Source organism: Vanessa tameamea, chromosome 12 (assembly GCF_037043105.1).
Source record: "Vanessa tameamea isolate UH-Manoa-2023 chromosome 12, ilVanTame1 primary haplotype, whole genome shotgun sequence".
Classification (NCBI taxonomy): domain Eukaryota; kingdom Metazoa; phylum Arthropoda; class Insecta; order Lepidoptera; family Nymphalidae; genus Vanessa; species Vanessa tameamea.
The window spans coordinates 10,440,035-10,458,369 of record NC_087320.1 but is presented as its reverse complement, the minus strand read 5'-3'; the positions used below and the strand labels follow the sequence as shown (position 1 = coordinate 10,458,369).

The 18,335-nt window shown below is 33.6% G+C and overlaps 1 protein-coding gene across 2 annotated transcripts in view; it reads right to left on the bottom strand.

Moving 5' to 3' along the window:
* Positions 1 to 18,335, bottom strand: part of LOC113393008 (E3 ubiquitin-protein ligase RNF19B-like) — a 61,772-nt gene that overhangs the window by 2,038 nt on the left and 41,399 nt on the right. For both annotated transcript variants that reach the window (XM_026629696.2, XM_026629697.2), the window contains exons 3-5: positions 14,748 to 14,928; positions 3,206 to 3,320; positions 209 to 396 (exon numbers count right to left, since the gene is read on the bottom strand). In XM_026629696.2, coding sequence (XP_026485481.1) covers positions 209 to 396; positions 3,206 to 3,320; positions 14,748 to 14,928 — 484 coding nt within the window. The remainder of the gene's footprint in view (positions 1 to 208; positions 397 to 3,205; positions 3,321 to 14,747; positions 14,929 to 18,335) is intronic.

The following is an 18,335-nucleotide window of genomic DNA, read 5'->3' as shown; positions in this document are numbered from 1 at the left end:
GTGATAATCGTAATCTTTTGTAATCAGATTTTGAAACTTTACTACAGTGAATGTTGAAACGGCGACATTATGGCATTTTCCCGTTTAAGAATCGAGAAGAAGATAAGAGCGACTACTAATTAGAATAGTAATTAAGTATCATGCATCAAGCAGTTAAACGTTTTAAAGTCTTATTTTGAGAAGTTCGGAGTCAGTAAAGCGGGCCCACCGTGTTCCATTTCGTTGTGCGAGGGCTGCGGCGCGCGCGGCGGCGGCTGGCGGCTCCGGCGCGCCGCGTCGCAGGTCTGCGTGGGGTGCCACGCCGCCTTGCAGTGGTAACAGAACGACGCGCCGCAGCCCGGCGCCAGGCACGTCAGCTTCGGACACGACGCGCAGCCCGTGGCCACCACTGCGAAACTGTTCCACAATTGGTCAGTCAAGTCAAAGTCAAAAGTCAAAAATCTTTATTCAATGTAGAAGTGTTTACACTTGCTTATTGATAGTCAAAAATCTACCACCGGTTCGGAATTTAACACCTCGGACCTGAGAAGAGCCGGCGAAAGAAACTCAGCGGGATATTGTTTTTTTTTCCATTTTGCATGTACAATAATAATTATATTTTAGTTATTTGAAACAACCTGGAGGCGATCATTTCATTCCCAAGGTGTGCAGTCAACTAAAAAGTCATTAGTATTGTAATATCCTTTAGCACACAAACACACTTTAACGATTCTTTTGAATTTTGTAATTGAATAATTTTAAACGTTTTCTGGGATCCTGTTGTAAAAACGTATACATTTCCCCAAAAATTCTATTTTAATTAATTAAAAAAAATATTATAAAGCTCATTTGAATTATCATTTAATTGTAAATATGAGAGCTTTGCCATGATATTACTTCTGAACTTCTCAATTCGATACAAATTGATTGGAACAAATGTCTGTTTTAAATCCTTAGCATTATTTTTTATTTGCGAATTAAATGAAGCCAATTGTCCACAATGATCAGAACTTAACATATTTATAATATATTTATGATTACGTACACAGTTGGTAATTATGTTATCAATACATGTTGCAGTGGATTCAGTGATTCTAGTTGGCTCTAAGAATAAGTTAATGAGGTTATATGAATATAATAATGATCTGAATCTAATACATGTTCTATAGTTTTCTAATAAATTTATGTTGAAGTCACCACAAATAAAAATATATTTACTAGATCCGGATAATTTCAATAATGCACTTTCCAATATTTTCTCAAATGCTTCATATAACCCGCTAGGAGGTCTGTTTACGCATACAACAATGACATGCTCAAGCTCTGCACAGGCTATTTCAATAGTCTGCTCAATAGAAAGGCTCACAACATCCTTACGTTCTTTAAATTTTAGATTTTTTTTAATAAGTATTACTGAGCCAGCACATATAGCTTTTTTTCTACTGAACATACTAGCCATCTGATGACCACTGAAGTTAAACATAAACTGATAATTTACAAGCCAATGTTCTGTTATATATAAAATATCGATGGCATTACTGTTTATGAATAACTCAATTTCTAAATAATTTCCTGCCATTCCTTGAATGTTTTGGTGCACCAGGTTTACAAGTTTACTATTATTATTGTTTTGTTTATTTCTAATTTTTAAATTTAGGAATTTAACCAAGGATAACTTACTATTAGGTAAATTAATATTAGTATTAATAATACTTGAGCCAGAGACTACCTCTATTGTTTTAAAATTCAATTTAAATTACAAAACTTATTCTGGTTTTTAAGTGACCTGATACGAAAGATGCACTAATAAAAATTATTGCAATTGAAGGCAATAAAACTTTCACGGTATAGTTTAGTATAGTATAAAACGTTAACCAGTAGAGAAGCTCGCGTCAGTCTCGACGTTAAGCGAATGTTCAATTTTCGTGAACCCGCCGGATCACTTGGCTTTAATTATACGAATTAATGGGCAAGTGTCTATTAGCCGGTGGACACCGTTGGATTACATTAATTAGATTAAAATTAGGGACACGGTGATTATTATAAATAGTTTTGATTATAGAAGCATTCTTTGAGTAAGTGTTCAAACAAAAATCCTCAAGTGAAACACGTATGACGTGTTCAAATATGAAATTATGATAAAGCATACTTGGAGAGTTCTTAAGATTACAGCAAATTACTAAATTATTTCATTATTTATTTAACGTCACAAGTTAGTGCGTTTGGATCAAATCTTGCAACGACACCATACGCCATTTCAACTCAACGGAAAGATTTAATAATACAGCTATAAGATCTATAGCCTATTCTAATCGATGAAGGAATGTAGATAAACAAACCTTAGATTTACGTATGTAATAGCTCAGCTATATTGTGCAATACTTTCAATAGTTCTTGATCAATATATATTTATTTATGTACACTGTTCCATTTATCTACATACATAAACAGCCTGTAAATTTCCCACTGCTGGGCTAAGGTCTCCTCTCCCTTTGAGGAGCAGGTATGGAGCATATTCCACTACGCTGCTCAAATGCGGGTTGGTGGAATACACATGTGGCAGAATTTCGTTGAAATTAGACACATGCAGGTTTCCTCACGATGTTTTCCTTCACCGCCGAGCACGAGATGAATTATAAACACAAATTAAGCACATGAAAATTCAGTGGTGCCTGCTTGAGTTTGAACCCGAAATCATCGGTTAAGATGCACGCGTTCTAACCACTCGGCCACCTCGGCTCAATATTTATCTACATATATACTCTTTAATGTTACTTCTAAATTTCCGACAATAGTTTCGTCAACATTCGCCATGTTTTCACAATTCCATAATGAATATCATAGATTACTTAAGCTCGGGGCCAATGATAACGCGTCCATTCAATGTCAATTGTCGTTTATTTGCCTTTTGTGCTCTTGTGGTGAAATAGGCTATAGTCGGTATTCTATGTGTATTTGTTTAATTTATCGACAAATAAAAACTTACTCATATTTTTTTTATAGGGACAGGCTCATGCTGCTTTATGTAATATTAAGCGAAATGATAAAAGTTTGGAACACGTCTTAGTTTGTCAAACCTCAACGCAATGCACAATATTTTTTAGCACTTACAAAACTTTGACGTTAGGAATTTTTAAGAAACGGATAAAGCAAGATTTAAAAATGAAATAGATTCTTCTTCTGAAGGATAATATAGTTTAGTACGTGATAAGTCTGTCGTCATTACCTGCAGTCCGGCGCTGGACACCACCGCGTGTCGGGGTCCGCGGCGAGCGCTCGACGCACTGAGAACTCTTCATATTTATCGTAGAGTACAGGGTTGTCGACTATTCGTCGGACATCTGAAATTAAAATAAAACTTATATAGAAATTTATTTAAATAATCCTATATTGGATGGATATGGTTTTTCTTTTATACATTCTAATTTCATACTCCGTTAAGCTTGTGATGAGTTAAAAACAAAAAAAAATATATAATTTAATCGTATATGAACCTGAATCAATCAATGTACATTTTCATCACGATAAGATTAATATCTCAATAATTTAATATAAACAAGTATCCAAAAATAAAAGTTTTATTGTCTTACAACAGGTAACTCGAGTACATAAAAATAAATCAACATCCTGCGAGCGTTATCAATAAGCCTATAATGCTGGTAACATATTATACCGATTACGCAAAACTTGTTGTTAAACTCCGGAAATTATTGACATTCTTTACAAAGACTAAATAAGTATAATCTCGTTTAAAATATTCGCCGGATTTGTGCATTTAATTATACAAATTGAAAATATATACGTATATTATTAAGCTGGTTTATGTGTCAAAACATTCTGATCTTAGGAACTATCAGCGGCAGTTATATTCCGCCCTGAGGAGCGGAGTGGTAACTATGAACGTCAGCTAACCTGGCGAGTTATACCGGTAATTAGTTAATGAGATGCACTTACTTATGTACCCATTATATATTTGAGACGCACATGTATAAGTAGTTAAAGAACTGTGTTTGTCTGTATGTTACGCTTTCACGGCTTGCAACACCGTTAAACCGAATTTGATAAAATATGATATGAAGCTTAAACCCTACGTAAGGACATAGGGACATAAACATACTTATAATACCTAAAAGTATATTTTAAATAAACCCAATTTTAAGCAGAACTGAATCCAATTATCCGTTGTATGACATTTTTTCTATACACGTTTAATGTGTTTTTCTATTGTGGATTACGCCTATATATTGCATATTTAATATTATATTTTCATGAGGACTGTAATTTAATACAAAAGGCATACGTTGCGATGAATCTTTAGATATGTTTGTCATTTATTATTTGTACTCAAATTTAATTGTCAGGATAATCGGTTAAACGGAATAGAGGTTGACGTGCAAAAGCGTTATTGACGAGTTGAAACAGTGTGAACGGTATACAAACTTCCATAAAAATAAAAAAAATATATAAGAACTAATTCCAATGAAAATTGGCACAGCTTTTATGGTCATTAGAGAATATTAGTATGTTAATCTAAAACAGATGTATCAACAAGCGATGTCAAAATATCAACCTTGTTTTTGATAAGGGATTTAGTTTTTTTTTATAAAACCAGTAAGAGGACTTGGTAATCGATCACCATCTGGTGATAAGTGGGTTACACCGGCCATACACGTTGCGCGGGAAGAAATATTACATGTTTACATCGCAACTGCGCCGTCAACCTTGGGAACTGAGTTGTGAACTCTAGACCATTTAGTTACACGGTCTCAGTAACCATTCAAACTTTAACACAACAATACTTCATATTACTTTTTGGCGGTAGAAATAGAATATGACGTGATGAGTGGATAACTACCCAGACGGGTACACGAGACTCTACACACAAGGAATACAACCAACCAAATTTAATCATTAAAGAGTTTTGTAATGTGACAAATGCAACCTCATTGCGACAGGAATAAAAAATATAAATCTCTCGAAGCAAAGAGGTGAGTTGAAACTAATTTAATCGATTTAAAATTGCGAAATCATGTCAATTTATCTATTACGGGACTCCCCTCTATGTCTATAAACAGACGTTATAGTTCTGCTTCATTGATTTTGTCGCCGCCCGTGACATAATTATTTAATCTGATCAATTATTAAGTAACGTTAATTGTTTTAATATATCACGATTCATATTAATTGTACCCATATTTTATTATTTTTTAAGTAGATATTATGAAAAGGGTACAAACGATTCAAAATCTATTCAAAGTCAAAGTCAAAAATCACGTGTTACAAATATAAGCAAGTGCTTATTGATAGTCAAAAATCTGCCACCGATTCGGAAATAAACGCGTCGGACTTGAGATGAACCGGCGAAAGAAACTCAGCGGGATATATACTTTTTAAATGAAATATATTTTTTTCAATAGACTCTCATCTCGGCAAGCGAGATTTTACGAGCGGCGATGAAGATGTTCTTCTCACCGATTTCACCGCGGCGGCCGTTCCCAACTTTATTTAGTAATTTAATATCTCTAATGCGCTCCATCTGCATTCATCATTAAAGTAATTTTGTATTCGCTTTTGTTGCTTCACTTTAATGTTTAGTATGCTCCATCTACCTTTTCTGTTATAATCAAAGGATTTAATACTATTGGGAATAATGTGTGAATTTATTCGTTTGTCTGACGTTACTGTATCTGAAGTTCCGATATTAAAAATGCTATACGTGAAATCTTCATTCGGAAATGTAGCAATTATTATTAGTTTAGTGCATGTTTATAAGTGTTTAATTCGTAATGACTCGTATAATTCTTGTGTAATTTTTAAACAGTCTCGCTTATACTAGTATAGGGCTTCGCGTCAAGCTGGTAACGTGGTTGATGTCTCTCTGGTCGTGACAGATGGTCACCGCATTGAAGAAGAGAGTGAGGTAACTGGGGCACACACTTGTGCATCTGGTTTTTCACTGTTGATATTGACCACTGCGGATATTTGACCAGGAAATAATTTTGAAAACATTAATATCCTTTATTTAATACCTATGATAAATCGTTGTCATATCAATCTGTGTCTACAAACCCTGAAAAGAATTGCTACGTTGATTGACATTAACTTCGTCTGTTACCCAGTTAATATGTTATAAATCATCACATTTGATAGCTAATTATATTTACAAGCAGTTTTCAAAACAAAATAACATACGAATTCCAACGACGCAAAGATTGATAAAGTTCGTGACGATACGACAGTCAAACATAAACAAACATTATTCTCTTCGAATTTATTTTTGAAATCTTATTTCTGTAACGGTTAGTCATCCATTTAAAAGTTATCATAAAGTACGCGCATAGCTAAAATTAAGACAAAGGAACATCAATAAAAACGTTTAAATTTAAACGCGATCGTTCAAATAGAAAATCGTAAATGACATCACTGTGACATTTTTATCGAGCATTCGATTTTAAGTGTCGATTTACAACAATTTATACGCAACGCGTTTTACTTTGAAACGTACCGAATAAGGCCACAAAAGTCTATATGTGTATATTTATATACATACATTTAAATGGAACTTCAAAATATACTTTATTCGAGTAGGCTTTTACAAGCACTTTTGAATCGTCATTTTACAGAACTTCATCATGGAAAGCTACCAGAAGCGGTTCAGCATCTAAATTCTACCGAGAACAACCGGTTGTTTCTCATTCTGGAGATACTCACATCATAGTTATGAAATGACCTTTAATGGTCTTCGACAAACCGATTTTGATTATTAAAACATTGTAAACAATAAAACAACCGGTTTCGTTACGATAAAAGTCTACATTGTATAAGAATTAATAGGCATTACACTGTGGAATGCATTGTAACTATTAATTTATACTTCAATGAATAATCACCTCATAAGTGTGTTTTTATTTTGGTTTTATCGGCATGATCTTAAAAAAATATCGCGTGTTCCAAACCGCGTAAGTACAAATTACTTTTCTAGTGCTTAAATTTGTGTTTATAATTCGTTTCGTGCTAGGGGTGAAAAGGTATATCGAAAGAAATCAGACAGATTTGTTTAATACTCACTGTTTCGTTCTGAAACGTCTTAATATATCAATCAGTTACAATATTCCTTTAGCTAAATAAAAAATAAAAACACTTTTTTTTTATATAATGTTGGCTTTTATTTTTGCCGAGAGGGCACAGAATACTTCGCCAATGTACGCGCGAAAAAAAAAACTAGCTTGCAAGCAAGCAACACAAGTGACAAAAGTATAACCTTTTTACTACAGAAACTATTCACTCAAAAATGTTTTTATTTTTTTTATTCTGGCTTTTATTTGTGCCAAGAGGGCACAGATTATTTCGCCAATGTCACGTGAGAACGTCATAAAATCATACCGTTGCATTCCAAATTATTATTTTTAATTTCAGTCTCATTGTGCCCAAAAAGTTTCACTTGAGACATTAGAACAACATATATAACTCAACCATATACCAATAACTTGGTATATGGTTGAGTTGAATAATATTTATAACAATTATGCACCTGCGTATTTTATGTAATACTTACATAGATATTTATATGAACTATGCAACAGATGTAGGATAATTAACAGATTGTTCAGATAACGAACCATTTTTAAGATGGAAAGGGTGTCCGTACAGCTTTTCTACTGCAAGGAGGGGAGGGGGGATACCAGACGAATGGTATCAATGCGAGACTACCTATTACATACCAGCGTTACCCTTTACCGTCATCGTGGGACGGAAAGGGATCGCTTACGCGTACAACAGTAACGCCCAGATTTATGATACCGTTTCACAACTAATATTAAAGGTTCTTAACCCAAACACACTATGGCTTATGTTTCTATAAACATCTTCGACCCATTTTTTTATTTAAGTTCTAGTTATATTTTATTTTGTCTATTTATTTTTTCTTGCAATACCCATTGTAAATAAACGCTCATTGTTTCTCATATAAAAAATGATGATCACTCATAGCTAAGTGGTCTTTTGATCTATTAAAAACGCAGTAAAAGTCACGTCTAATATTCTGCAAAACCTGAAAACATCTTTAATCTTTATCATTATGAGTTTATCAAAATGCTTAAAAATTTAAGTATAATATTAAAAATACACGGAATACTTTAAAATTAATGGTTATTGAAAGATAAATGAAATGGAGTAAGATAAAAAAGGACATAACAGTTTTGTTAATAAAATAACTATAGTATGCGCGTACGCACATAAGAGAGCGTCCTGCTGTTTGTCGTAACGGCATGCATGTTCCACATATAAATAATAATCTTACCCGCCCGCTGTGACGTTTTTTTTACACATTTTATGGCTATATAAAAGGTCTAAAATATATAATATTCTATATGTATAATCCACTGTTTATTATATTTAGTCTAACCCATGACCTCTCGCAATCAACGCGTTCGTGAGTAAATATGGAAGAATCAACGTACACTTATCATCATTCGTTATCTCGGACAAACACTAGTATAATTATTTATTTAGCTGAGCAATAAATATTATACCCTGAACGTTGTATCATTAAAGGTCCTTTTCGTATTATCATTCATCAGTTTGGGATATCCGAGATTAGAAATTAAATTATTATAATATATTGGTTTCACTTCTTTTATTATTTGTCATAAGATGTTCTAAATTTAAAATAATTATCAATGGTATGATATCTGAAATTTCACAATAAAACCTCTTTACAACAGACTCACAACAATCGAATCATTGACCAATTTACGGGACACTGTTTTCAACGAACCAACAGGCCAACGAGCGAGTTCATTTAACAATACAATTGCACCTAAATAAATATTAAATTGTACGGTATTATGAAATGGGTTAAATAAATAATCAGTTTATATATTGATTTTTTAACGAAACATATATAGGTAATGTGGTTATTATTCTACACCTTTGTCTATAGACATTCGCAATCGAATACAATCGAATCATTACATTGTCTACACATTAATTATTTATTTATCGCTGTATAACGGTATCGCTTCTGAATAATTTCACCTACAGTGGTATAGTAGACAAGTCCTAGACAAAGTCAGATTGTCGATTGTAGATTTCGTTTATAGGCCAAAATGTATGATAAACAATTGACATAATTAATATACTTATTCAATTGGCTCTAGAGAAAAGTGAGATTCGAAAAGACTTCGAAAATTATAGAAATTACTTTGTTTCCCCTTTTCCGTGATTAGCATTTTCCTTTCTCTGTTTTTTTAAGTTTGTTAATTATTTAAACATTTGACATGATATTTAACATATGATTTAGGCTTTGATTATTTAAATGGGCACAAATATTTTATGCGACATTAATCGCTATAAATAGAGAACAAGTTTTATTTAGTGCGTATCGAACCAATTTTGTATCATCACGCTTCATTGGAACTACAGCTGTTTTTCTCCTATTGTTTCATTAGTAACAGATTCCTAATAAATATTTACAATTAGAGAATCATCGTTTTATTCGTCATCGGATATATTTATAACGTGTTTTAATTATAATATAAAAAAATGTTATAATTTTTTTACTAATTTTAATAAGATTAAAAAATATTATCGGTATAAAATAGCGTTTTTTTTTTTTTTAGGAAGATAATTTAAAGATGTCATATTAAAGATGATTTATTAAAGATGATTTAAAGATGAGAATGTGTTTAGACCCCTGAAAAAATTAAACGACTTTTAGTCGCAATTTTTAAGTAAAACAGATAATTATTGTAAAAAATGTTTGTTTTTAAATATAATTAATTCATTCTAATACACTTCTATTCATTTTTGTTTTAATATTCTACGACGACGAATAACTGAAACTTCATCTAGACTAATATTATAAAGAGGTAAAATTTGTTTGTTCGTATGTCGGTAAACTGCAACTAATGGTCCAATTAAAGCTACATTATTCTTGACTGCTATGCGGTATAAATAATAATAATATTAACTACGTCATATCATTTTCTTTATCAATAAATTGAACACGTGCGAAGTCAGGGCAGATCACTAGTTATTAATATAAGAATATTTATCGAAAGCAAATTCGTAAACACCATCGATGTATGTCAAAAAAATTCAATGATTCATACTTTATTTCCCAATTAGCAATGTAACATTTCAAGTTTTGATAAATTTATGCAAATTATTGCTCTTGGTTATTAAAAAGATTAATATTACACTCAGCTGACTCGTTTGTGTAATCTGTCGGCTAGGACCTAGATTACAAGAATGCAGATCCGGAGTCTGCGGTTACAATTCCGGTAGGGCTCATTAGGATTTTTCAGTCATTCAGTTTCCTTGGTGGTAGGGCTTTGCAAGCTCGTCTGGGTAGGTACCATCCACTCATCAGATATCCTACCGCCAAACAGCAGTACTCAGAATTGTTGTGTTCCGGTTTAAAGGGTGAGTGAGTCAGTGTAACTACAGGCACAAGGGACATAATATCTTAGTTGCCAAGGTTGGTGGCGCATTGGCGATGTGAGGTATTGTTAATATTTCTTGCAGCGCCATTGTCTATGGGCGGTGGTGACCACTTACCATCAGGTGGCCCATTTTCTCGTCCGCCTTCCTATATGAAAAAAAAACATCAATACATTTTCAATACCACATTAAGAAAGTAACTGTTGACACTTCAAGGCCTCGGAAAATACCGAACTGAGATCATTTCGAATTATATATATACCATATCCTGCTTAGTCTTTGTAGTGTAGATATTCGGTTTAGGAGCAAATCATAATTATTCTAAACAGTTATCCAAATATTTCAAGATAACAAAGGAATAATGATAAGCTTATCAAAACAGCGGTTACAACGTAGTTCTTTCTAATAATATCTTTCTTAAGTATGTAAACAGTAATAAATACTAAATTAATTACTATACACGGCTGTTGTGTAATCATTGTACGTTAACAAGTTATATAAATGAACTCGGACAGTTAACTATAATCCTGCATAAAACAAGAAACAAATGGTAAACTAAAATCGAAGAGTTTTGATCTGCTATTAGAGTGAAAATTCCACGAAAGTAATAAGTTTTGAGTGCAGATGCACGTTAACTGAGTTTGTAGATTGTTACTGGGAATTGATAATTGCGAATACATGTTCCGGAGCACACGAGCGACCTAAAAGTCTATCGATGGAATTTGCTCGTCCAACTACTTCCGTTGTCACATGATAGAGAACAACTGATAGCGACTGGTTTACAAGATAGAGAGCCTTCGCATGTTCAAACCAAACCGTTCATTCACTTATTTTATCTTAATGAGTTGTTAGATTAGAAGTGTCGGTGACGAGTCGAGATGCTGACACAATCAGGAAATCTGAGTTCTCATGTTGAAAAAACTGTTAAACAACTCGGCAACACATCAGATGATCACATCTCGTTCTCAACTGAACGGAACATTTATTAGCTGATCCCGATCGTGTGGCTTCGTTTCTACTTCGTTTACAAATGTAATACATTAGTTAAGCTCCACTGGAATACTTTATACCGTATACCAGAATACAGATAGACCTATGAAGCACAATGTTTACTGAACTAGCGTATAAATTTTATTTTATATATTTTCATTGCACTCTAGTAAATAATATATACGATACATTATATCGCCAAGGGCAAAAAGTATAACTTTTATATATTCTCAAAGATATCAATTTTTTACCAGGGCTTGTTTCGAAATGATAGTAATGTTAAATCATAAAATATATTACGAACAATAGAAGCATTTAAAAACCTGTTAATTTATATCTTTTTTGTGCATCTACCGAAATTTCAGTCGTGTTTTAAATAATGTATTTGTAACAAGTTAATGTTTGTGTATGTATATGGATATGTTGTAATCATTACTTTTTAAATATCATACGTTGCACAGAAGGTAATTAATAAAATTAATCAAATAATACGGTTCCCTATAATTTATTGTTAAGTTCCGCATAAATATTCTGTTAAATGATATTTTGTTGTGACTTTTAACCAATATAATTAATTATTTATTCCAAAGCAACACATTTATGGCATGCGTTGGTTTATTAATCAACCTGATTAATATATAAATTGTAAATCAAATGTTATTTTACAGTAATATGAAAATACTGTAGGCTGAATGAAGTAGAAAATATGATTCAGATATATTTGAATTTGTTAAATAAAATATTGGTCTGTTTATATCCCGCTGCTGGATTAAGACCTCTCCATTTGAGAACAAGGTCAGCTTATTCCACCACGTTGTTCGAATTCGGGTGGTTTACCTATGTGGCATATTAACATCCAACACATGCTTCCTTACGATGTTTTCTTTAACCGACAAGCACTACACAAATTAAGCACCCGAAACTTTAGTCGTGCTGGACTGTTAAACCCGTAATCATTAGTTAATATCCACTAAGCAACCTCGGTTTCTTTGTTTCCTAAAGTTATTAAGTAAAATAATACTATCTTATTCATTCAAATGAAAAATCAATGATGACAGAAAGAGTAAATTGTGTTTAATTTAACATCCGTATATAATAAACAGTGTAATGTTTGATTTGACAAAAGGTATTCTGTAAGAAAAAACTCGAAACTCACCGCAGAAGACGAGCGTGAAATATCAAAAGGTGATATGCGACATTGACTATAATAGCTATAAAGATACTAGGTTGAGGTTGAGTCCATTATTAACTGTCAGCTCCTGCGGTACCTAGAGGAGTACCAGCTGATTAGCGACCGCCAGTACGGTTTCCGTCGGGGTCGCTCAGCCGGTGATCTTCTAGTTTACCTGACTCATAAATAGGCGGAAGCAGTTGAGAGCAAGGGGGAGGCATTAGCAGTCAGTCTGGACATAGCGAAGGCCTTCGATCGCGTGTGGCACAAAGCGCTTCTTTCGAAGCTTCCTTCCTATGGGCTTCCCGGGAAATTATGCAACTGGATTACCAGTTTTCTGGCAGATCGGAGCATCAAGGTCGTTGTCGACGGTGCATGCTCCGACTTAAAATTCGTCAATGCTGGTGTTCCACAAGGCTGCGTTCTTTCATCCACTCTGTTTCTTCTGCATATCAATGACATGTTGCAAATCAGTAACATTCACTGCTATGCAGACAGCACCGTAGACACCTCATACACCGGCCGTGTTAATATTTCTCGGGAAAACGTCGAAGAAAACCGGAACAAACTTGTGTCTGAAATCGAGTCTTCGTTAAACAAAGTCTCGAACTGGGGTCGGCTAAACCTAGTCCATTTCAACCCCAAAAAGACGCAAGTTTGCGCGTTAACTGCTAAAAAAACACCATTTGTCGTATCTCCACGATTCGAGAACATTCCGTTAGCCGCCACAGCTAGTATCGGAATACTTGGCGTCGATGTTTCGAGCCTCGTTCAATTCCGCGGTCAATTGGAAGGCAAAGCCAAATTGGCATCAAAAAAGCTCGGTGTGCTCAGCAAGGCAAGACAGTATTTCACGTCGGCTCATCGTCTAAGACTATACAAGGCGCAAATTCGGCCTCACATGGAATACTGCTCTCACCTCTGGGCGGGTGCTCCCCAGTACCAGCTCCTTCCATTTGACCATATCCAACGTAGAGCGGCTCGAATTATCGATCTGCTTGATCCTTTGGCTTTGCGTAGAGATGTTGGATCGCTCTGCATCTTCTACAGAATTTATCACGGGGAATGTTCCGAGGAATTGTTCGGATTAATCCCGGCTGCTGAATTTCACCTTCGGACATCTCGTCAAAATTCCAAATATCACCCGCACCATCTAGATGTCCGAAAATCCACAACAGCGCGATTTTTAAGACACTTTCTGCCTCGCACAACCACTCTGTGGAACCAGCTTTCGCCGGCGGTTTTTCCGAACCGATACGACTTAGGAACCTTCAAGAAAAGAGCGTACTCTTTCCTGAAAGGCCGGCAACGCACCTGCAAGCCCCCCGGTGTTGCAGATGTCCATGGGCGGTGGTAGTCACTTTCCATCAGGTGAGCCTCATGCTCGTTTGCCACCTCTAACATAAAAAAAAAAAAAAGGAAACACGTATCATAATGGCGTATAACCGTAAGTCAGTTGTCAACATTTCACGAGGTGAGATACGAAGTGAATTCTTACAGAATCGCACTGCTGATTACAATTATTATCTAAATAATCTGTTAACATTGAATCCTAGAGATAAATGGGCATAACGCCAAGAGTCAATGTTAGTTTAGTCATTATTTCCTGCAACAGGTTATTAATTGTATTCTAATATATACTATATAGCCTAAGTATTGAATCTTTGAATGCCAAGGTAATAACTAAAATAAATGTGACCTACGCGAACGTGTCGCTTATTAAATTAGTAGGATTCATTTATTACCAAGCATATCTTATGCAAATTAGTATTTATTTATATTTATAAAATATTTGCAAACAGACTTGTATTGTTACATATAATACATTTTATTACACGTTTTTCATTATTAACTATTTGTATTCCATTTTTAAATTACAAAATAACTTCAAAATTAAAACTGTTGGATCAATTTACAACATGAATATTTGTCTGGCACATTTAAATAGTTCGTAATTTATAAAGTATTTTAGATATTTTCCGACTAACTACAGGCACAATTAAACTTTGTCCAACGTTTGGCAAAGAGCATTGGCATACAATTAGTTCTATTTTAAGATGAATCATGACTGTATCAATGAAACTCATTTGCACTTCAAAATTAAATATAGAAAGACCTTATTTCAATATAAAATATTGATATTATGAAATGAGAGATTACTCACCAGACGGATGCATGCTCTCATGGCAAACTGGGCAGTTGACTGGTACCCTCGCCTCGAATATCTCGATGGCGAGGTATTGACGTAGACAGGACTCGCAGCAGCGGTGGGAGCACCACGCTAGCCGCACCATACTGACTGCGGTGAATGTGGACAGGCATAGTGGACAGTCGAGTACTTCGCCCTGAAACAATTATATCCATATAGAGACGATTTCGCCGTGTACAATGTAAATTGTAAATTTCCCACTGCTGGGCTAAGGCCTCCTCTCCCTTAGAGGAGAAGGTTAGGAGCTTATTCCAACACATATGGCAGATATACATGTGGCAGAATTTCGTGGAAATTAGACACACGCAGCTTTCCTCACGATGTTTTCCCTCACCACCGAGCATGAGATGAATTATAAACACAAACTAAGCACATGCAAATTCAGTGGTGCTTGCCCGTAATCATCTGTTAAGATGTACGCGTCCTAATCACTGAGCCATCTTGGCTTGTATGTCATTTTTGTAATCATTTCTTAGCAGATAGTCTAGTCCTATAGGCAATTCTAATAACTTATTACGATTATGATATGTTCCCGATTCAACTCCGAACCAACCTCGACTACTCCTCACAAAAGTAAACCTCAGCTTAATCGTAACTGAGGTCCAATTTTTACTTATTAAAGTCACGATAGAATCCCGATCATGTTTCGATCCAACTTCGACCAAACAGTAACCGGATTGTGTTAGTGGAACGGCTGACCGGCACCTATTACGTTTCGATTCGATTGCGTTAAAGGGCCAATTTTTTAATAGAATTGGCGTCCATGTAGCAAAATTCTCCGTCGTACGTTAGATGTGAATGTTTTCAAAAACGAAATATATTTATTAAAGTTGACTATAACATGTACAAAGTGATACTTATGATAATAAAATGATAACAGCATGAGTTATTTATATTTCTTCAAACATAAAGCTGAAGACATTTTTTTAACTTGTTTGAATGTGCTCATCTAATTATCGGACAGTTCGATTGCGAAAGCGAGAAGCGCATCTGTTAAGAAAGAATATAGAATATATAACATAAGCTACGACCCTCAGGGGTGTGGCAACAATGACAAAGAAGTCATAAATATACACTTGAATTTAAACTATATAGGTATATATAGTTTTATTTTCGCTTACTTTTACATAGCAATTTTTAAAGTTTTTTTTTAAATACATCCAAGGTATTTTGCAAATGATACGTTGATGTCACACGAGACACGATAGTAACTTATTTCGGTAATGGATTACTTTGACTGACGAATATCTTTCACGATCCTTGATTAATTTGTTTATTGTCTGAACACAGACGACTTAATAAACCGTCAGATAAAGATCTCAAGAAAATCTGATCAAAATAAATTATCAATTATATTTACTTCAAAACTAGTTTAATCCATACATAAATCTATGATAACAATATATTATATGATCAATTATATATATCACTAGTTATGTGTTAGTCATACACATAATTGTGTAATCCGTCACGAACTATGGAAGTTTCTTCAAATTTCCACGGTTGTTACGATAATACATTGAATCGTGACTAATTTGTTTATAGTCATAATGAAAATTGATTGATTGTATTATATTATATTTAATCAAAAGGATATGTTGTCTGAAAGTGACTTCAGCAATTGTGACCTCAAGATAATTAATCGTATATTTTTTTATCTTGCGCGTGAAACCCGGTGACGTGTTTATTTTTAATATAATTGTGTATAATATTACTTTGAGAGACGGCGTACTAATCATTTTAATATATATATTTATTAATAATGAATATTAATAAATATAATATATTAATTGTCAATATTCAATTATTTGTATAAAGTCTGTAAATATTCTCCTAAAACGAGGAGGGGCCATTAGCTGGGCTCCTCTTCGTTTTAGGTGTAGATTAGGAGTTGATTCCGCCATGACGAATGTGTATTAGCAGATTCACATGTAGCAGATTTTCATATTCAATTCATAATCGATATAAACACAAATTAAGCACAATATAAAAATTCAGCAAGCTTGCCCGGACTTGAACCCACCAAAAAAATTTTTAATTCGTTTAAGTATATGTAATGGGTAATTGTTTTAAATAAAGTATACAGCTTATATAAAAATTCGGGCTATAGAAATAAAGTCAAAGTGGAAAAAAAATCTAATTATATGGTTAGTTACTTGTTAGACAAGAATTGAGATCAGATAGCAATCATTCTTAGTGAATACTTTAGAAATTAAATTGGAATAAACAAACCCTGGGGGTGAAATATTATTAAAAATGGATCTAGCTGTGATTTTGTCTGCCAACACTAATCATTTCCTGTTAAAACCTCCTTCGAAGTAATATTAATATAACTTTAAAATTCTTTATGAATTTTTCTTTATGTTGTGTCTAATGTATTTGGAGTCGATATTAACATTCGTTCTCACGTTACGCGAAACGAAAGAAACAAGTAGGTATGTGGGAATTAATTACTGTTAGTATATACACAATAATTTACACGCACATACATATTACCAATAAATTCCTTTCCATATTTTAAATTATGATACATTTTCAGAATCATATACTTCAATCAACTTTGCCGTTTCATAAATTCAAATCATTTGTAAAAAATACATTGATAAAGAAGGCATATTATTCAATACAAGAATATACAGATGATATTTTTAAATGTCGAAAAAGAGTAGCTACTGAGTTTTTTGTAGGTTCTACTCGATAGAATCTACATTCCGAACCGGTAGTAGCTTCACTTAATATAGTTTGTTAAATGACGATTCAAAAGTGCTTGCAAAAGCCTACTTGAATAAAGTATATTTTGATTATAATATCTAAGTATTAAGTTAATAATTAATAAAACTAAGAATTTAAATGAACAAATAAATTGCGACTCCTTCATTCGTTAATTTCAGTCCTTCATCATTCATTTTTAATATTAAGAATTTAAAATAGACAATAAGAAAATATAGATCGATAGAAAGCTTTTGTTTATACGTATATTGTTAAATTATTGTTCTTAGTTTGTATTCCATGCGTTCACGAATCGTTCATCCGATTGAGTTAAAATTTTCTAAGCGTCTTATGGGTACTGAGGGCTTGTGGCTTAGTACTATCAACATACAATAGATGGCGCGCTATTTGTATGGCACCAGATTCAGAGGCATTGCAGCGCGTGCCCTTGCATTACTTAGTAATTCATATTAAATATTAATAAATAAAGCTGAAGTTACTGTCATAAACATTATTATTGCAAATAATATTTACTCGTGTATTTTAAGTAGAATGCGTAAGGTTAGTGTTCGGTAAGATATGTAAATTTAAACAGATGGTATTAGGTATATAATGTCTCATTGTAACGAACATAACATAACTTTGTTTTTTTTTTTTAATATAGAAACGAAACTTAGACTTTTTTTCACTACAGAAAGATGTTATAATCTGCATAATGTATTCATTAGCCATTTTTTATATGGACCAAAGATCGAATAGCGCAATATACATTTTTTATTGTACACATTAAATCTTTCTAATCTCCAAATAAATGTTGTCCTTGTGCTTATTTTT